Source organism: Aspergillus foveolatus, assembly GCF_047715535.1.
Source record: "Aspergillus foveolatus strain CBS 279.81 unplaced genomic scaffold BDW70scaffold_34, whole genome shotgun sequence".
In the NCBI taxonomy this organism is placed as follows: domain Eukaryota; kingdom Fungi; phylum Ascomycota; class Eurotiomycetes; order Eurotiales; family Aspergillaceae; genus Aspergillus; species Aspergillus foveolatus.
Genome location: NW_027396098.1, coordinates 198,164 through 216,754, shown reverse-complemented (window position 1 = coordinate 216,754; position 18,591 = coordinate 198,164). Strand labels below are relative to the sequence as shown.

Genomic DNA, 18,591 nt, shown 5'->3' with positions numbered 1-18,591 from the left:
CGGAGTAGATCTACAACTCAGTCGTTATACAGAGGAATTGATGCTTGTTATCAATGTATATGGGTAATATATTGTCCAAGACCCGGTCGTCAAGAGCATTCAAGAACCCAGCCCAGTTACAAGTCTATAATTCAGAATCTTGGCTCTCTTCCTCCAATATCGTTTCAGACACCAAACCACGCTTTTTCGGATGACCAGAGCCTAGGCCCCAGCTCGAGCTCGTCCACAAGTCATTGCTTGTGCCAGAGTCACTCGAGTCTTCCGGAAGTGTATACTTGGCCCGCTCAATCGCCCGACCTTCTAGTTTCGGCCTGAGGCGAACAGGGGTCGAGAGATTTGAGAATAGATTCAACAGAGAGTCAATGGCCAGAGTTGTAATGAAGTATAAAGCCAAGGCCACACCAGCTCCTGCCAGGGAAGCCACTCCGAGGTAGATCAGTAAGGCCTGGTATGGTTAGACTCAAAGTTCCTTCATCTGATATGGAATGGAATGCAATACCTTGAGGCTTATCAGAATCTTTATTGGGAAGAGGACCAGCCACAGGATTGCGAAGCCTAGGTATATAAAAGGGGATGCCAGGAGGCTAAGAAGGAAGTATGCGCTGAACGCTACATAGTAGACGGGATATACTAGGAAAACAGAGAAAGGAACAGTCACTATGGAGAGTAAGCCCATTGGATGATAAGGCTTAACTCGTGTAGCATCAGAGACGAGGAGATGGGAGTCTCTAGACTCTCGACTCTGGAGTGATGATGTAGTCGACCGTCAGTAGGCCCTGCGGACGCCCGCGTACGCTTGGCGGTATGACCCGGCAGAATCTGCCCCGACAGCATGACTGCCCAGTACAGTTCATCAGTTCGCCGCCATATCTTGCGTGCCGTCATTGAATCAACGTTGGTAATAGGCCAGCCCCCTGAATTCTCAAGACAAGGCCTTAGGTGATGCTTAACCGTATTGTGAGGGTGCATGGGCCCTGGGCGGACTGAGCGCCCAATTGGGCGAGCGATTTATTTATACTACGGAGTAGCCTGAGTAACGGTGATTGACGAAGGGCAATGTAGCATCTGTACCTGTGTATCATGAGGTAGAAGATACCGACAAGATTGGAGTATGCGAAGTCCAATGGGACTCAGGTTTTAGTCTCTATTCCAGATTCGAATAATAATGCGGCGGAGGGTCCTCCGCCGCAGAGGAAAAGCCCTACATGAAGCCCTAATACCCGTTTTGAGAAGACCCTGGGGTTGACTCGGGGGAAAGGCTATCAAGACTCAAAAGAGTTATCGACATCATCTCCAGACACCGTCACTGCCGACTTCAGTGCTCGCTTCTCCCCGGTTCCTCGGGCCTCTTACCCTATGTGTACCCTGCTTATACATGATAGACTATTTATTTCCTTTCTCTCCCCGCATTCCCACCCTTGACTCACCGAGCAACCTCCGTCCGCTCACGTTGATCCTTTGGCCTTGTGCCCCTCCGAAGTCGACGGCTTAATGCGGATGTCTTGATTCACTCGAATCCTTTGAGTCCCAACCCGTGCCTTGAATCTCGATAGCCTCAACGCTCTCCGCCCGCAGTTCCTCTATCCATCTTTTCATATTCTTACAGCCACGCTGCGATTCAAGATGGGCAATAATCCGTCCAAGGGCCCTGTCGGAGACGGCCCGAGTCCGGTGATTTCGGGCAATACAGGCCTGACGGCTTCGACGAGTGATAAGAGAGCGGCTCGCGGGCCCTCTGTTCACGGCCCCTCCAATGCCGCCAAGGCGCCCGTGGCCGACGTCGCTAGTTCGAGAGAAACTGCAACAGGTCAATCGTCGTCCCAGAATCAAACTTCTGTTCAACAACGCCTGCAGACCCGCGATGTCACGGGCTCACCTACACGGACTGTAGATCGGCCGGAATTCACGAAGACAGATTCACCTCGCTCGAAGGCGATATCTGCGCCCGATCCTTCCGATCCTGTCCAGGTCCCGGGTTCCCGCACTGCTGCAGCTCGACGCGATCCGTACGAATCTGTCGCTCCATCGGCCCCGCCTCCCAAGATGTACTATAGTGCATCACATCATCTCCAGCGTCCACCGCGGATGCCTCTGCCGATTGGAGATGCTACAGCTATACCAGGCTCGCCCATAAGCGGCCCGGATGACACCAGTCCGCTCGCGACTGAGGAAAGACTGGGTGATAAAACGACAGCGGCCAAACCAGACCTCGCAACGATCGAAGACGACGATACTGTAGATGAGCTTCAGCCGTACGCTACTAGCGGCGCGGGTAGAGCCGTGCCTACAACCATCGAATGGACAGCTGGTGGTAACAAGGTCTATGTAACGGGTACTTTCGTCAACTGGGAGAAAAAGTTCCGGCTACACAGAAGGTATGTGGCGCTCATTGGTGGTCTGCGGCGGATTGATGTATGCATCCTCCACAACGGTCATTAACCTAACTGCTCGTTCCGAACAGTGAGAATAACCCCGATGTCCTGTCCACGAAACTAAATCTCCGGCCCGGAACACATCACTTGAAGTTTATTGTTGATGGTGAGATGCGCGCTTCGGACAATCTCCCAACTGCAGTCGACTTTACAAACCATCTTGTCAATTATATCGAACTTAGTGCCGACGATGTAAATCGTTCAAGGAGAGAGAGTGACAAATCCGCACCCCCAGGGGTCCACCCTCCGCAGGTACTTCCCGAAGAAGTTGCGGATGGGAAGGTCGAAACTGCTGTTGATGACGAGAAGCCAGATAAAGAAGAGGAGCCGGAGGAAATTCCTATTGGTGACTTCCGTGGAGTCGTCCCTCAGTTTCTGCTCGACCTTGATAAAGACGAGGAGAGCCCGTGCTATCAGCAAGCAGTCAATATCATCGGTGACGCGCCAACACCACCGAGCCTTCCGCTTTTCCTTGGAAAGTCTATCCTCAACGGCACTACGCCGATGAAGGATGATAGCAGTCTTCTCAATAACCCTAACCATACTGTACTAAATCACCTTGCTACAAGCAGCATAAAGAATGGGGTCCTAGCCACCAGCGTGACGACCAGGTACAAACGAAAGGTAAGAATCATACAACATCCTGGTCTGAACTAGTTTACTAAATGGGCTGCTCTAGTATGTTACAACCATCTTATACAAGCCAACGGGGAATATTGGTCAAGGCCAATGAAAGGCTTTCGGTCTCGAATTTCAAGAGTACTATTGTATCTAGGCCCTCGACGACACAAGCAACATATCTCTCCTCATCGGTCCTTGTCAACCCACATCAAGGCAGCTGATGTCTTCTAAGTGTGACTAATCATACCGGAGCAGAGCCGATTGCGAAGGTTCCTGGGAGCCTTGTCCAAGACGCCTGCATTACGCTTCATAGCCACCTATCTTGTGCTAGCACGTCAGACCAAGAGTACACTTATGCTAGACTGCGACTGACTGGCGATTGGCGGTAGTGCGTCCAATCGGCTGTGCTTGGACTGGGTTTGGCGCAGCTGATCCCTGCACATACTTGAATTCTAGAGGGAAGCCATGCGTCGTGTCAAAGGAAGCTGGTAATTGGTTAGCTACTGCTTGCCTATTACGTCTTATATCTCCGGACATCTCCTCTCTATTAGATTATAGGGCCTTGTCATACATGCGCTAGAGGTACCTCCAACAGCATTCAATAGATACGAGATATTATCAATTCTGCTTTTCTATTCCTGTTTCTCTGATCTAAGCTCCCCTGGAATGCAGAATACTCCGAATTGAACCTTCATTACATTAGCAGGATATGTTTGAATAATCTTAATCTCTCCATTGCACAAAAACATCATCCGTCCGGAAGCGCTGCGTGCACGTAGATTCCTTGAGCGGCGTCCGGAAGCCTGCCTTATATGCGAGCATACCAGCCTGGGCAATCATAATCCCATTGTCAATACAAAACCTCTCATCCGTGGCATGCACACTGCCTCCGCGATCCCGCGCCATGATCCCCATCATCTCCTGCAGCCTCTCATTACATCCGACTCCGCCAACGATCAGAACTTCCTTCGACCCAACATGCGCCATGGCGCGCTCCGTAATTTCTACCAACATTGAGAATACGGTCTCCTGCAGCGAGAAGCACAGATCTGCCCGGGTTGGTTTCCGGCATTCTAAAGCCCCGTCTGAAACGGGCGTAACGTCTGTTACGTCTTCCTCCTCATCCGGTTGTTCGCCGTTTAGTCCGTATGTTGCGGCGAGAGCATCGATGGCTGCGAGAATTCCTGACATGGAACAGTCCATGCCTTTCACTGTGTATGGCAGATCGACCAGTTGCTTGCCGTTCTTGGCGAGTTGCTCGATATTGTATCCCGGAGCCGGGTCATTGGAGATATGTAAAGTTCGCGCGAATCGGTCAAGGCAGTTGCCCACCGCTATATCGAGAGTCTCCCCGAAGATGCGGTACCGTTGCGAGCTGTAAGCGATTACTTGTGTATTCCCGCCAGACACGTATAGGACGACCGGGTTCGATGCGCCGGTAATTAGTCGGCCCATTTCGATATCTGGAGCGATCCGCATTAGGTACCTACTATTATTCTATATCACAAGAATTGGGACTTGGGAACATACGTCCAACACAGTGGTTAACACCAACTAGTTCCTTTCCCCATAGTAAGCTTAGCGTCCGCGCAGCCACTGCCACACTCTGAAGGGGAGCTCCCATTCCTGGTCCCTTGGTGTAGCATATACAGTCCACATCGTCAACGGAAATACGCGATTCCTTGAGTGCTTTCTTCACGAGCTTGACGACCCAGGATCGGTGGTGCCTTGCTGTGTCTTTGGGGAGAAATCCCTCGCCGGGAGGGGAGACATATGTGTGACGGATGTTGGCGAGGACTTGCGGGGTGCTACCGTCCTTAGGGTGCAACATGATACCCACGCCGAGTTTGTTGGCGGAGCCTTCAAGACCGATGGCAATCATGTTGAGTAGTATTTTCTGCTAATATTCAGTAAAAAAATCATTAAGATAGTAATATACGAAGCGGAATGAAGCTATAGGCAGTGTGAGTGCTGTGTGGAGGGGCAGCGTTGGAGATCCTTTTTTTTTATCAGCAACGTTATCGATTGGCTCGCCTGCTTTGGATCCGGTCCCGGCAGTTCCAGGTTAGGTTCCGCCGCTGCGTTTATCCGACGGTATACAAGACCCTACTAAACTAAGCTACAGCGACAACTCAACAGCCCACTCCCTTCCCTCCCTACTGCTCTGCTTTTTCACCCACTTCGGCAGATTCCTCCTCTCTAGGCTCCAACCCTTTTTCTATAATCGTACAATTGCGGCCCGTCCTTTTTGACCCCTGAATCTGTCCTCCGAGCCGCTGGCTTGGTTTTGTGCTCGCCCACAATCCCGCAAGGTTGTCAAAAGTCATGTCCTCTTCGGCCCACTTCCCCGACCGTGACAATTTCCAATGCCGGTCAGATGAGTTTGCTACCTGGCTATCATCTAGGCCTGGCGTCAAAGTCAACTCCAAGATTCGTATTGCAGACCTAAGAGCCAATGCTGCTGGGCGAGGTGTCGGTATGTTTCAACTCTACCCGGACGAGTTTTTCCTCGTCCTAGCAATCTGTCCTCGACCTTATTAAGTTGTATCCTTTACGAAGAAGTGATCCCATTCTGATACGCTTGCCTCGCGGGTTCCAGTGGCTCAAGCCGATATCGACGAAGACGAAGAACTTTTCGCCATCCCGCGAGATCTCGTCCTCTCAACCCACAATTCGAAACTAAAGGATTTGCTCTGGCAGGACCTTGATCAGCTCGGCCCATGGCTCTCTCTGATGCTGGTCATGATATTCGAGTATCTGCAAGGCGACAAATCTACTTGGGCGCCGTATTTCAAGGTCTTGCCTCAGAATTTTGACACCCTTATGTTTTGGTCGCCGGAAGAGCTGGAAGAGCTTCAGGGAAGCACTGTTGTTGAGAAGATTGGAAAGCAGGGAGCTGAAGAGTCTATTCTCAAGCTCATCGTTCCTGTTGTTCGAGCGAATCCTGCTCTATTTCCTCCGGTCAATGGACTTGCTTCGTATGATGGAGATGTGGGTGCTCAGGCGCTCCTGGGCCTCGCTCACACGATGGGGTCTCTAATAATGGCCTATGCATTTGACATTGAGACACCGGAAAATGAAGATGAGCGGGAAGGCGAAGACGGGTACCTCACTGACGAGGAGGAAGAACAGTCTTCCAAGGGCATGGTGCCTCTGGCTGATATGCTGAACGCGGACGCGCACAGAAATAACGTGAGCATTATAGGGAATGCCTATTTTTTTCTTTTATCAATTCACTAACTTTTTCCAGGCCCGTCTATTTCAAGAAGAGGAATCGTTGGTAATGAAGGCAATCAAGCCCATCCGGGCTGGAGAGGAGATCTTCAACGACTATGGAGAGATTCCTCGCTGTGATCTTCTGAGACGGTACGGCTATGTTACCGATAACTATGCCCCGTACGATGTTATTGAGCTCTCTCTCGACACGCTCTGCTCCTCTGCGGGCCTCAGCGATTCCAGCATAGAAAATCAGCCACGGGTAATACACATGTCACACAAACCCTCATCACCTCTGCGCAATTGATTGACACCCATCATAGCTCGAATTTCTGGAAAGTCTCGAACTTCTAGACGACGGCTATGCCATTTCTCGGCCATCGCCTAACGATATGCTCACGGACATTATTCCGGAGGAGCTTGTCGTCCTCCTTAAAACTCTGACGCTATCACCGGAACAGTTCGCCCACCAGCAGCAGAAGCAGAAACCGCCGAAAGCGGCCTTCGGCCAAGAAGAAGCAAAAATTCTCTTCGATTCGATCCTGATAAGCCAGAAACGATACAGCACGACGATGGAGCAAGACCAACAGCTCCTCGCTCAGGTCAATCAGATTGAAGCCGCCTCTCCGCTTGAGGGATCCGACCGACGACGCAAAATGGCTATACAAGTTCGATTGGGGGAGAAGGAGATCTTTGAGGCTGTAAAGGCCAAGATCAATGATCACTTCACAAACGGCTCGACTTCAAAGCGTATTGCGGACAGTGACGGCGACGATTTGAGGAGAACGAAAGTCCAGAGAATATAAGTCGACCTCTCGTCGATTCTGCGATTTTACCCGTCATTTACAGAAGAAAAGTTGATTTGGCTTATTGATACATATTATTAATTGTTTTTCTATCTTGCGTTCCTGGTTGCTGACCGCAGAGCTTTCGCAATCCGTACAAGATTATATCGACCGATCGGCTGCAGCATGAAGAAAAAAGGGGAAGAAAAGGCTATGTACACTAACATGAGATAATCTTAGGTCGTCATAACAAAGGGGAAATAATCATCAGCGACATTATCCTGAATCTCGAATGCATCGCAGCAATCAGATGGAAGTGGGAAAAAGGTTTGCGGTGGTGAAGAATGCAAAACAAGGGTGCCCCATGAATCAAAATGTTGAGGGAGTAAAAGTACATTGGGGTCGATAGAGACGCGGCGGTGAGAAAGGTGTTGGTGATGAGGAAGTGTGTCGGCGGAAACGGAAGATGTTTCAAGAGGAGAGAGAACGAGGCCCGGCTCAGGTTTCAGGTGTGGGAGCAATGGCGCCAGGCCCGGGATTCGATCCCATTGTTTGCCCCGATGTTTGGCCGGAATTGAGGTTGTTGAGCGCGGCTTGTTCGGCCTGCAGCCGTCGCACTTGAGCTGCTTGCGCCTGCGCGTGTGCTTGGTCTCGAGCCTTGGCAAGCATGATTGCCCGGTTCTGCATGAGGGAGATGTCGTACTGATCCATCTCATAGTCAAGATCCTCGTCGGACTCCTCCTGATCATACTTGAAGCGGTCTGCCTTCCACGGGTCTAATTCAACTCTACATCGCGAGGCAAAGTTACGGCGATCAATCAACAGACGACCGCCCCGCCCTATACGTCTCCTGAATGACGGCATCTTGTTGGCGTCCTCACTCATTATTAAGGCGTGTTCGGCGAGCTTATCACGATATGATACGGTGCCTGACATATCTAAGGCTAAGTCAGGTGTAATTTCGGATGAGTCTGATGACGGTGGCGTTGGCAGTTGTGTTGTGATCGCAGGACGGAATGAGAGATCAACAGTCCTTTCAGGAGACGGCGATAGCGGGGCCCGTGTGAAATCCACATAACCCTCGTTCCACTTCATATGTTTCGCGATGTTCGCCTTGATATCGCGGATAATTTCGTTCTCCTTTTCTGCTTGAACATCCTCCAGCAGTTGCAAATCTTCTGCAGCTTGGGCGCCAGCCTTCGGTGGCATACGAAGCTGGGCTGCCGCTGGACGTTGCATGGGTGGTGCCTCTATCGGCTTCTTCTTGGGCTGGTCGTCTGAGTTAGCATCTGGACGTGACGATAGTGCATGCTGAAGAATGCTTACCTTTTGATTGATAAGGTCCTCGTCATCGTCTTTGATATTGAGTTTCCTCTTCATATCCTTCACTTCAGCCCGTTGCAAGAAGAGTATCCGCTCTGTCGCCAGCATCTCCTTTCGCGCCAGTTCTCGTTGGCGAACCAGAGCAACCAATTGACGAGCATCTTCCAATTCCTTTCTGAGCCTCCGCAGTTTGTCCGCACTTTGAGCGTCTCTACCGCGAGTCTTGCGGACTTGACGGACCTCACGCCTACGAAAGCAGACATATGGATCTGTATCGTCCGTCTCCGCACCGGTTTCAAACTGCAAGTCCAAGTCAGCCATCCACCACAAGCTTTATTGCAGAGGACGGTGCTTACCTTGAGGCTGGGAAGTAATGACTGGTTGCCATTGTTTAACCTCCTCGTTTTCCAGTGGTCGTATACGTCCTTTGCCAATCGCCTTACATAATCCTCTACGGTTGCATCCATGGACTCTTGCATTTCTGCAAAACTCAAGACCGGAGCACTGCCTACCGCTGCGTACGGCTGCTTTAATTGCACCGTCTCTTCGAAGAAGTTCATGACCTCCTCAAACTGGTCCTCCGTGCATCGGTCGGCGGCGTCCCGCTTCTCGTTCATGATCTTCAGGAATACATCATCCTCTTCAGTCATGTTATATGGGCACCCGCAACAGTCCTCCACCGTGGAAGAGAAGCGGATGTATGTCGCAGGCTGCGAGAAAACTGGTGGATATAGCTCGTCATATTGCAGGTTACTGAGGACGGTCTCTGGAGTTGGAATATGGGCCTCATTTACAACTCTTCCCGATGCAACTGCATTGATAGCAACTTGCAAATGGTATTCCTACACCGCAACAGTGCATTAGCTTGCGCTGGTAAAGGGGAAGTGACCCGTGCAAATTTTTCATGATGAGATGAGGTTGTCTGATATCACGTGACTGGCGACAGGGATGATTCGGATAAACACTTACGGACTCCTCGGCCTTCTCAACACCGGTTTCAACCTGTTGTAGGCCATTTTGAATCTCTTCTTCAAGCTCATCTATCTGGTGCTCACGGTAAATGGGTATAGGCGCCTTGGGAGTGAGCTTTTTGGGGCGCGTCCTCCCTAGTCCCGCGTATCGAGTCATCCGAACGTTTAGGGCGAATTAAGCCGCAGCGACCATGGGTAGGGGGTCGAAATCAGTATCGATCGAAAGCTCTGGTCATGCACGATCGCGTAGTCGTATTTTCTTGTTCTTCGGAGATGAATGGGGGATGATATGAACCTTGTAAATCTCGCGGTATCAGCCTGGCGGATGAGTTGACGTTTGGCCAGCACGGCCTCAGGGGCCTTGAGTTTCGCTTGCTTGGCCCATTCTGGTTTAGTGCGGGGCTTCTCCGTGGCTTGGCATGCCAGCGCCTCCTCCAGCCGCATCTCTTTTGATAGACGTTCGCAACCGTATTTCTTGTCTCCTCAGACTAAACCTGCATTCATTATCATTGCCTATACGATTCTGCTGTTTATGTCTCATCGCTCTTTAGGTCCATTTGCATTTGAGTAAATTTTCATTATGGAGCAACCTAATGAACCGAACAACGCGGCAATGTACTCGCGGAGACGACGGAGCTCTCTAGGAACATCGCAGATCTTCGAGAACATCATTTCCGGGTCTAATTGTATGTCCGGTTAAAACCAATCCAGGGCCTCCCGTACTGATTCTCTCCAGTTGACAAGGATGAAGTGGACCGACTCCGCAAGAGATTCATGAAGCTCGACAAGGTGCTCACCAAACCCTTACAGACAGAGACCCTTCTAAACAAAGGCCCAGGACAACTCCGGCACAATCGATCGCGACGAATTCCTCTCCCTTCCACAAGTCTCATCTAACCCCCTTGCTACACGGTGCGCTGCCTCGAACTCCATCTCAGTTGAATCCATCTAACGAGATAACTTGACACAACAGAATGATCGCAATCTTCGACGAAGACGGCGGCGGTGACGTCGACTTCCAAGAGTTTGTCTCGGGCTTATCCGCATTCAGCTCAAAGGGCAACAAGGAAGAGAAGCTGCGCTTCGCATTCAAGGTTTACGACATCGATCGCGACGGGTACATATCCAATGGCGAGCTGTTCATCGTGCTGAAGATGATGGTCGGCAATAATCTGAAGGATGTGCAGCTACAACAGATTGTTGATAAGACAATCATGGAAGCTGATAAAGATCACGATGGCAAGATCAGCTTCGAGGAGTTTACGGATATGGTGGAGAGCACGGATGTTAATTTGAGTATGACTTTAAGTATGTGGTCCTCCTTTATCCTTTTATAGTCACCCCTGCCCTCATTGCGCTTGGTGCTCCCGCCGGTGCTGGTGTTTATACTAATATGCGGCGTTATCAGACCAAATTTAATTTCTAGCGCAACCTAGATGGGATACCCTACACATGAACATCGCCCTCGTTTATTTTCTTGTGTTTGGATACCACCGTACTCGCCTGCATGAGCGACTGGGCCGACTGGATGGCCTGACTGGGCTCGACCGCTTATCGGCACTAGTTTGCATGACTACCATACCTACGACTTTTGAAATGATTGTGACGACACGAAAACTGTGGTTTTCTCTATACATGTCGCTGTGCTGGACTCAGAAACAGCTTCTGTTCTCTACGCCCGATTTCTACTACTAGCACCTACTCAGTTGGACGACTCAAATGACATGCATGACAAGAATAAACACATTACTGGGGTGCTTCACAAAGTAGTACTTTCTCGTGTAAGTCTGAGAAGTCACCAAATAACGGGGAGTTTTCTCTTCGTTGAAAAACTCTGTAGGTATCAGATACTACTATTGATCTATCAAGTCTTGTTAGGCATCATGTGCTATGGTACGAATTTTGGGTTAGGCCTATGCATATTGGATCGGTTATGGAGTTTTCTACCAACACTATCCAATGTCTGTTGTACACGCAAGCATACATACATGAAGATATGTGGATTCGTTATCAATATTCACGTGCCTTTTATCTGAATAAAGATCAACATGCCTAGCGATATGGGGATATCTCAACAATTAAGATCACAAATTATACTCCGCAGACCCGAATTCGATGAAGTATAGAGTTGCTCAGGAAAATACAATGACCATCATAGGCAAGTCCACGAAGCGTGACCGGCAATATGTACGGCTCTTGATATGCTATACAGTATAGATGTCAACTCCAACACACGGGTGTACGGAGTAGATGATCCCAATAGCGCCGCCTCGCTCTCTATATATAGAAACAGGGAAATAGCCAAAATTTCATCAGAAAAAGGTAAATGACCGTAGTAGATCTCAGCATCTCGCCACGGATCTGGCACTATGAGGAGGCGAACTAATGACTGATCCTGCAGGTTTGCATTAGCTAAGAGCAGCAGCAATGTTGGAAGATGAGACAACATTTAGGAAAAGGTATCAGAAAAGCGAGACGAATGGGGAATCTATGTACTCCTCGAGATCAAAACAAGACGCCTTTGTTTCCTCATGTCGTAATTAATCATTATCCCATCATATTGGAGTAGAAAAGGCAGAGTGGTGTGCTGCAGCTGCAAAGTGCATACAGCAGCCTTGGACACGATTGAGAACGTGGAGTCGAATCCGAACCCCTAATACCCACTCAAAGCGCCAAAATGTGATGTGTCACATTGTAGGATGATCGCGAGAAAAGTCCTGTCGCAGGCTTGCAGCGGCGGACAGGGGTGGGATGACCGACTTGAGTTCGGACCTTCTAGCTGCTGGTTTTAGGGCTCGCTCGAAATTCTTGGGTTGGGAAGGCATGCAGGGTCTTGGGCAGGCCAGCTTCAGGCGTCAAGTGGCGAACGATTTCAAGAGAAATGGGAGGTTATGGTGGCGAGCAAAGAAGTCGGGCATCAAGAATCTCTGGATCTATCAATCGTCAAATCGATAGTGCGTCTTGCAAGTTGCGACTGCAATGGGCCAAGGGCTAATTTAGCCCCTGCCTTAGGGCGCCTTGAGAGAAATGACGCAGCAAGTTAGTGTCAAAGTCGATCTGCATAAGACAGATCTGTGCAGCTGACGCTTAGAACCTCACGTGTGCGAGGCTGCGGCAGGACGAGTACGGGTAAGGTGACTGAGGTCTGGTCGGCTTTCGATGAGGTCCAAGCATTGGCCAAGGGCTACTCCGGTTTTCAGGTTAATTTTCATCCCAATACCTCACTGGCTGCAGACCAACCTACCAGACAAAATTTCTTCCTCCCAGATACCCATTTGGTAATCTACCAGGCCATGCTGCTCCAGTTGATCGCAAAGATGTATTAACTGCTTGCCCATGGAATCCAACATCTCGACGTTGAGAAGACTAGTTCGGGGTGCTTGGCGGCCTGTCTGGAGCAAATCCTGCGTCATGTCTTTCTGCCTCTGGCATAATGCCAACCAGCAAATATTGAAATCATTCCATAATTTCAATCGATCAGAGTGGAGCATTTGGTCATCCCGCAAAATACCTATCATGGACATCACAACATTAACCAATAATCCTCCAAACCATTTATTGAGGCAAAAAGGGGCAGCTCCCGGCAAAGCAAATCATCTGTGCATGGGGGCTAGGATTCGAACACTAAGAGAAAACATACCGAGCTCCCGTGCAGTAGCCACCAGCCACTCGGAGATATCCAGCAGCGATTGACTAGCCTCTACCAATTGGCCGGCTCGCGTATGATCGACGGTCACTCGTAATGCTCGCTGAAATTGTCGAAGTGGTTCAGCTGACGGTGGAGGCTCAGGCAAGGCCTGCGGCTGCGACTGTGATAGCGCCTGCTGTTGTCCCGCCGCCCCCACGGGGGTCATGTCCGCCATGGTTGCGGGAAAGGGCTGCGTTGCGCTCGACCGTCCAATGGGCCCCGGCTGATTATATGCGGACAGAGAAAGCCCCGGTGGCAGGTAATGCGAAGGGAGCCCGGTGCCTGACGGTTCATTGGGAGCAAAATACTGTGGAACAGGAAATTGGCCGGAGAGTGAATCGAGAGATGCAGAATGCCGTGACGAAAATTGTGGCACGACCTCGTACGGAGTCTGCGTTGGGCCCTGCTGCCCGAGGTTGTATACTAGCTCGGACTCATATGAAGGAAAGGGTTGCTGGCGCTGCTGGTGGTCGCGCAACGTCGGCGGATACGGTTGCAATTCGTCCTCCTGCAACGCACCGCCTTGAAAGGTGCTGTCTGTGTATCCATAGTCCATGTATGCAGGCATTCGTGGTCTTCCAGCGGCCTGCGATGGGTCTCCACGTGTTGGATTGAACGCGGCCTGTCTAATTCGTTCTGCCGTTCCGCCGGTTGATCTGGAAGCAGAGCGACGGGACATGCCCGGTTGACTTGCGTATTGGCCTTGCTGTCCATCCTGCTTCATGCGTCGAAGATCACCATCCATGCCCCTGAACAAACCCCTGCGCACTGGATCGAGGTCAAAGGACCAATGCGTCGGCGGGGAGAGGGGAGGGCTTGCGTAGGATTCCAGCTTGGCGAGTTTAACGGCAAATCTTGACAGCGCTGCAAGTACGCCCTGACCCTTGTGGTCCCCTCGAAGACGATTCGTCTGTCGCCTCTCCGGAGGGAGAGTGGACGTGAGTATTACCCGTAAACCTTAAGCGCGCGTCAGTCTAAGGCTTTCGTTCCTGCACGAGGACTCGGTATCACAGGACAATCTAGATACCGATTACTCGGTTGGCTTCGTCATAAGACAAGGAATGACAGTACTCACCAGAGTTGCTTTAGGCGGTACAGAGGTTCAGACGCTCGACAAACAGGAAACGAGTGACCATTAGCAATTGAGACCCGAGCTGGTGCCAGGCGAGCAGCAGATGGAAGCAAGAGCCGCAGAGCTTCCAGAACCCGTGTAAACGAAGCAACCAGTATTGGGAGCAAAGACGAAGGAAAGTAAATCTCGAACTCCTTGGACGGGCACTGTGCAATTAAAGTTAGATGCAATGCAGGATGTCAGTCTGCTCCAGGTTTGCAGCCCAAACGTGCTTATTATTGGGGAACGGCGAGAGGAGAGGGGCAACGCGAATGAAAATGAGGAGGAGGGAAGAACGAGGGACGAAGATCCCACCAAGGGAGTAGTACCTGGCTTATATGGGGTGTTCTCATGAGCAGAAAGATGGGCTTGATGATCACCGAACAATTATTGAAAGTCCTAAGAACGAGGCGACTCGAAGCTATGGTGAATGACGAAACATTAACTGGGCGTCACAAATCATAATTCATCAATATCATGGCCCTAAAGCCTTACTGCCCATGCCTTGTGGGGAGAAGAGAAAGATGGATCAATTAATGGGAAAAAGAAAAAGGGAGTGTTGACAGAGAATGGAGTAAGGACAGGAAAGGGCGAGGCAGCAGAGAACTTTTGGTGGGAAAAGAGCATGCAAAGTATACGCGGTAGATCTGTTTTGCTTTTATCTATCTTCTCAATGGAGACAATGCGCCCCTTCCTTGATCCTTCATAATCCTATTCTTGAAATGCTGTCCGATCACTATCACTCTATCTGAATCTGAGACTCTGGATCCCTTCGTCCCCTTTCCACGCAAGCGCGAGCACGAGACGAGCACAGGCACGAGCAGATGAAGTCGAGTGACCCTGTGGCATGCACATAGCCACGGAGATGGTGCTAGCCGGGGTCTGTCCGATTCTCACCCAATATCGTCACAGTGCTGAGCAGCAGGAGCAGCAGTACTAAGGATGCACTACTCCCAACCTAGAAGGATGGATCTCCGATAAGGTACCAGTGACCAGTGCCCCGGAACCATCATTTTCACACTAATGGTGATCAGTCCCCCTCTAGTGAGGTTGGGGCTTGGAGCCATTCCAAATCTCCGCTTCCTTTCGCAGCCCCATTTCTCACCAAGAAGCCAGCTTACTCGACAGTGGTTGACCCAGATTACCGGAATCTGACCTGTCTATCTGGCCTTGAGGGGCTGAGGAGGGAAGCCAGCATTGGGCAACAACCGAGTAATCAATTGGAGGGGCTTCAACAGAAGCAAAATTGGAAGCCGTACGGCGTAAGATGTATTTAGAATCGCGACATGACTTTTTGTCCTCGCGACCTCAGATCCTCATTGCAACGACGGCCCGACGGGGACGTAGGATCGCCTTGGGGCTGCACGGGAGGAACCGCTGACAGTGACAGCTGCTGCGAAAATCCCAAAGGATTAAACCCTGGGCTGATACTAGCATGGTCAATTCGCGAATGCGTAATGACTTGCTTCCTCAAGTACGTGAATAGGCAAGGAATCCTGGAGTAAAAGGAGTTTTCTCGAGAGATTCCGGCTGCGTATGTCACGGTGCTGCATGAGCTCGACGCATGCAGCTACAGCCAATAGAAGCTTGTCATAATTCCTTTGTCCGCCCTGACTCGACCAGTAGCGCCTTACTCGATTTTCTCGAGGCCCGAGAGTTCTGAGCTCAGGACTCCTGGGAGACCGTAGGCGAAGGTCCTCAGCAGTGAGCCGTCGCCCATACCAAGTTTCCCATGGACTAATCTCCTTACGTATTAATATCAAAGTAGCGACATCCCCGGTTCCGTGTGCGTGCTCATTTGGCGCTGGATCGACGACTAGCCCAAAGCTGGGCTACACATGCTGGGGGTAGCTGTCGATCACTCCAAGCTGAAGAAGACACAGACCCGCGCTATGGCCCAGCGAGATAAGAATGGCCAGATACTTGAAATTAACATTTCTGGGTACTTATCTCGTCATTATCGGGTGACTGCTCACACTAATATCCTCGAGAGAGCATTAATGGCGAGAGCCTCGTCTCTATAAACCGAGCATTTCTTTCGATTCGATTTCGGGGCGAAGCCAGATTTGCGTTGTGTACGTGGTATTAAAAGTGGTAGAAGCTATTGACCTCAAATTCGGAGTATCACTCGTAAGCCGTCCAGTCTCGTCGAGATTGACTGTCTTGTAGATGAAGGTTGACATTTCTTGGTTGGGATATGTATACAGGGTGAACAAGGAAAGTACAAGCGTTGTTCTGTCTGTTACTCCGTATGCGCGTACTCATTCTGCCTCTGTCTGCCGAAATCACCTGACGCTCCTTCATTTCCATTCCTCTGACAGACTGTTCATCTTCCAGGAAATGTCTTCATGTATCGCAGCCCTATCTGAGAGTACCTCTTCGCAGCACTTCTCTGCTGCCTTTTCCTTTGCCTCTATCAATTGGCTTAAGCAGCGCCAGTCTCGTAACTAGAAGAGATGCCTTGAAGCTCACAAGCCCTTCTACCCAATCGATTCACACTTCCGGCGGCCATCCATGTCGTCAGTACATCGGACAGAAAGGCTGGGTTTTTGATTGGGTAGGTAGGAAGGACAGGAACTGGGGTTTGCTCCTTACGTCCATTGACCTTGTTTGGCAATGAGCATTGAGCATTGACAACCAAGCGTTATTGCCGAAACTCAGGGGCCCAGATCTCCGCAAGACAAATGCGTACCTGCCTATGTATTGTCCAAGAATGAGGCTATCTAAGGCCGGCCCTGGACTATGCCGGTAGACCGGTACGAGCTGGTGGTCAGTGACGAGAACTCCGCAATAATGCATGTGTCCGCGCTTGCATACTCCCACAAGGTTCCCTCTTTCACTGATTTTCTCCTCTTCCGTGATGAACACCTGCGAACTCGAAGATTTCAATTTCCTTTTCCAATTCGCCGACGCTGAGCCACTAAAGCCAATGCAGCTGGCGATCCTGCGCCACATTGTGCATAGTTTGGACTTCGGTACTTCGGACTTTTCCAACTTTTCAGAGTACTTTGTACTTTGGAGATTGATCCATCCTAGTCACCGCTCCGTCTGGTTATGCTATGCCCCGTTAATCTCGTCCTTCGATTCGTCTACTCAAAGTCCGCGTTCTTAATAGGCTGAATAGCAGACGTGCGTGCCGACTGACCACGGCAAGTGCTGGTCGTACAGATTCTACAATATCTTCGGTTGGTTTGGTCAGACGAGAGAAACGCCAATAGTTACATGCGGGTCGCCGCGAACATGCAGTGTCGTCGTACCTGGAAACGACACCATGACGCCAAGTTGTGAGAAAATAACAAGTTATATGCCTTCGCCGAAAGTCGAATAATACAGTATGCGAACGATAAAGGGATAAATAAAGTGACATAAGCATAAAACTGCTCGTAAAGGTAATTCAACGCTTGACCCAAGTGGGAGACTTGCGCGCCTTGACGTGGCCAGGTTTCTTTCTCTCCACGCGACGCGCATCCACCGTGATAACGCCAGCTGGTAGAAGATTGAAATGTTAGCACTTGTCCATCGAGATAGATTAATATCACCTGCTGAATAGACAAGGAATGCGTACCTCTTCGCAAAATTGGCTTCAGTGCGGGCTCGTGTGTCATCAATGCGCGTCCGAGCGCCAAGGCGATGGCCTCTGCCTGTCCGGTTGTGCCTCCACCCTTAACAGTAGCCCATACATTGTACTTGTCTAGTCTATTTGAACACCTCAGAGCCCATGTGGCGCTTTCTCGGTCATGCACTCGAGGAAACGCCTCGACCAAAGTCTTTCCGTTGACTCGGACCTCTCCATCCCCTTCCACTAGAGACACGACCGCAGAAGATTCCTTTCGCTTTCCTTTTCCACGGGCACGACCCAGTTCATCCACCGTAGTTGTTATCGACTGAGTGCCGTATGGATTTCCAGGTCGGAGGAAATCTTTCAGTGCGCGCCGAACCTCATCTGGGAGAATATCGGGATTGATGCGGTTAAGGCGCTGCAGCACCTTGATCAAGCCCTTGTACTTCTTCGTCGGGACCCGTTCGCCAACAAATTCTCGGAATGCCGGCAGCTTCAGCCAAGCCATCCTGGGTGCCTCGTTTGGAGCCACCATCGGCAGTGCTGCATACCTTGCCAGGATATTCTCGAGCCTCAAAAGGTGATCAAAGAACCTTGGACTGCCAGTGAAATAAGAGGGTGATGCAGGAACAACACGGGCGGACCGTCTCTCGAGCACCTTGTTAAAGTCAATCTCCGGGGCAGCGGGATGAGCTTCAGTAACTTCAGTTGCGTAGCCTCGGGTAACTTGATGTCGATGCGTATGCGTTGGCAGGACAGCTCCGGCGGCGAGGTATAGGGGAGAAGCCGAGCGTTGGACGAGAGCCGCTCGAAGGTAGGTTGCTGAACGTACAGAATGCATGGCGTGAGCCACGCAATGGGTATTTTGCAAGCCCATTATTAGAC

At 50.6% G+C, this 18,591-nt stretch overlaps 10 protein-coding genes across 10 annotated transcripts; 3 read left to right on the top strand and 7 right to left on the bottom strand.

Moving 5' to 3' along the window:
• Window positions 1–32: 32 nt before the first annotated feature.
• On the bottom strand, window positions 33–739 carry BDW70DRAFT_74903 (uncharacterized protein). Its single transcript, XM_073744756.1, has 2 exons — window positions 500–739; window positions 33–445 (listed from the first exon to the last, which is right to left on the bottom strand). The coding sequence occupies exons 1-2, from the start codon at window positions 674–676 to the stop codon at window positions 125–127; spliced, it is 498 nt and encodes a 165-aa protein (XP_073594752.1). The 5' UTR covers window positions 677–739; the 3' UTR covers window positions 33–124.
• Window positions 740–1,310: 571 nt separating this feature from the next.
• Window positions 1,311–3,679, top strand: BDW70DRAFT_74899 (putative Snf1 kinase complex beta-subunit Gal83). Its single transcript, XM_073744755.1, has 3 exons — window positions 1,311–2,375; window positions 2,462–3,056; window positions 3,112–3,679. The coding sequence occupies exons 1-3, from the start codon at window positions 1,624–1,626 to the stop codon at window positions 3,163–3,165; spliced, it is 1,401 nt and encodes a 466-aa protein (XP_073594751.1). The 5' UTR covers window positions 1,311–1,623; the 3' UTR covers window positions 3,166–3,679.
• A 1-nt stretch (window position 3,680) lies between these two features.
• kae1 (O-sialoglycoprotein endopeptidase) lies at window positions 3,681–5,018 on the bottom strand. Its single transcript, XM_073744754.1, has 2 exons — window positions 4,584–5,018; window positions 3,681–4,516 (listed from the first exon to the last, which is right to left on the bottom strand). Exons 1-2 carry the CDS (start codon window positions 4,933–4,935, stop codon window positions 3,777–3,779), a joined length of 1,092 nt encoding a protein of 363 aa, XP_073594750.1. The 5' UTR covers window positions 4,936–5,018; the 3' UTR covers window positions 3,681–3,776.
• A 153-nt stretch (window positions 5,019–5,171) lies between these two features.
• Window positions 5,172–7,314, top strand: BDW70DRAFT_74875 (ribosomal lysine N-methyltransferase). Its single transcript, XM_073744753.1, has 4 exons — window positions 5,172–5,529; window positions 5,653–6,245; window positions 6,304–6,531; window positions 6,593–7,314. The coding sequence occupies exons 1-4, from the start codon at window positions 5,379–5,381 to the stop codon at window positions 7,073–7,075; spliced, it is 1,455 nt and encodes a 484-aa protein (XP_073594749.1). The 5' UTR covers window positions 5,172–5,378; the 3' UTR covers window positions 7,076–7,314.
• BDW70DRAFT_74861 (enhancer of polycomb-like protein 1) lies at window positions 7,314–9,811 on the bottom strand. The gene is made up of 4 exons (XM_073744752.1): window positions 9,347–9,811; window positions 8,734–9,219; window positions 8,381–8,677; window positions 7,314–8,323 (listed from the first exon to the last, which is right to left on the bottom strand). The coding sequence occupies exons 1-4, from the start codon at window positions 9,503–9,505 to the stop codon at window positions 7,553–7,555; spliced, it is 1,713 nt and encodes a 570-aa protein (XP_073594748.1). The 5' UTR covers window positions 9,506–9,811; the 3' UTR covers window positions 7,314–7,552.
• An 11-nt stretch (window positions 9,812–9,822) lies between these two features.
• Window positions 9,823–10,920, top strand: cnaB (calcineurin regulatory subunit B). Its single transcript, XM_073744750.1, has 5 exons — window positions 9,823–10,034; window positions 10,085–10,137; window positions 10,187–10,260; window positions 10,322–10,656; window positions 10,757–10,920. Exons 1-5 carry the CDS (start codon window positions 9,929–9,931, stop codon window positions 10,765–10,767), a joined length of 579 nt encoding a protein of 192 aa, XP_073594747.1. The 5' UTR covers window positions 9,823–9,928; the 3' UTR covers window positions 10,768–10,920.
• Window positions 10,921–11,442: 522 nt separating this feature from the next.
• BDW70DRAFT_74818 (uncharacterized protein) lies at window positions 11,443–11,948 on the bottom strand. Its single transcript, XM_073744751.1, has one exon. The coding sequence runs from the start codon at window positions 11,795–11,797 to the stop codon at window positions 11,501–11,503; it is 297 nt and encodes a 98-aa protein (XP_073594746.1). The 5' UTR covers window positions 11,798–11,948; the 3' UTR covers window positions 11,443–11,500.
• Window positions 11,949–12,569: 621 nt separating this feature from the next.
• BDW70DRAFT_151282 (uncharacterized protein) lies at window positions 12,570–13,781 on the bottom strand (the record flags this gene model as incomplete). Its single annotated transcript, XM_073739274.1, has 2 exons — window positions 12,570–12,859; window positions 12,989–13,781. 2 exons carry the CDS (start codon window positions 13,779–13,781, stop codon window positions 12,570–12,572), a joined length of 1,083 nt encoding a protein of 360 aa, XP_073594745.1.
• A 2,714-nt stretch (window positions 13,782–16,495) lies between these two features.
• Window positions 16,496–17,321, bottom strand: BDW70DRAFT_74800 (uncharacterized protein). The gene has a single exon (XM_073744749.1). The coding sequence runs from the start codon at window positions 17,100–17,102 to the stop codon at window positions 16,668–16,670; it is 435 nt and encodes a 144-aa protein (XP_073594744.1). The 5' UTR covers window positions 17,103–17,321; the 3' UTR covers window positions 16,496–16,667.
• A 220-nt stretch (window positions 17,322–17,541) lies between these two features.
• BDW70DRAFT_151281 (mitochondrial 37S ribosomal protein uS9m) lies at window positions 17,542–18,583 on the bottom strand (the record flags this gene model as incomplete). The annotated part of the gene is made up of 2 exons (XM_073739273.1): window positions 17,542–17,633; window positions 17,713–18,583. The coding sequence occupies 2 exons, from the start codon at window positions 18,581–18,583 to the stop codon at window positions 17,542–17,544; spliced, it is 963 nt and encodes a 320-aa protein (XP_073594743.1).
• Window positions 18,584–18,591: the final 8 nt, after the last annotated feature.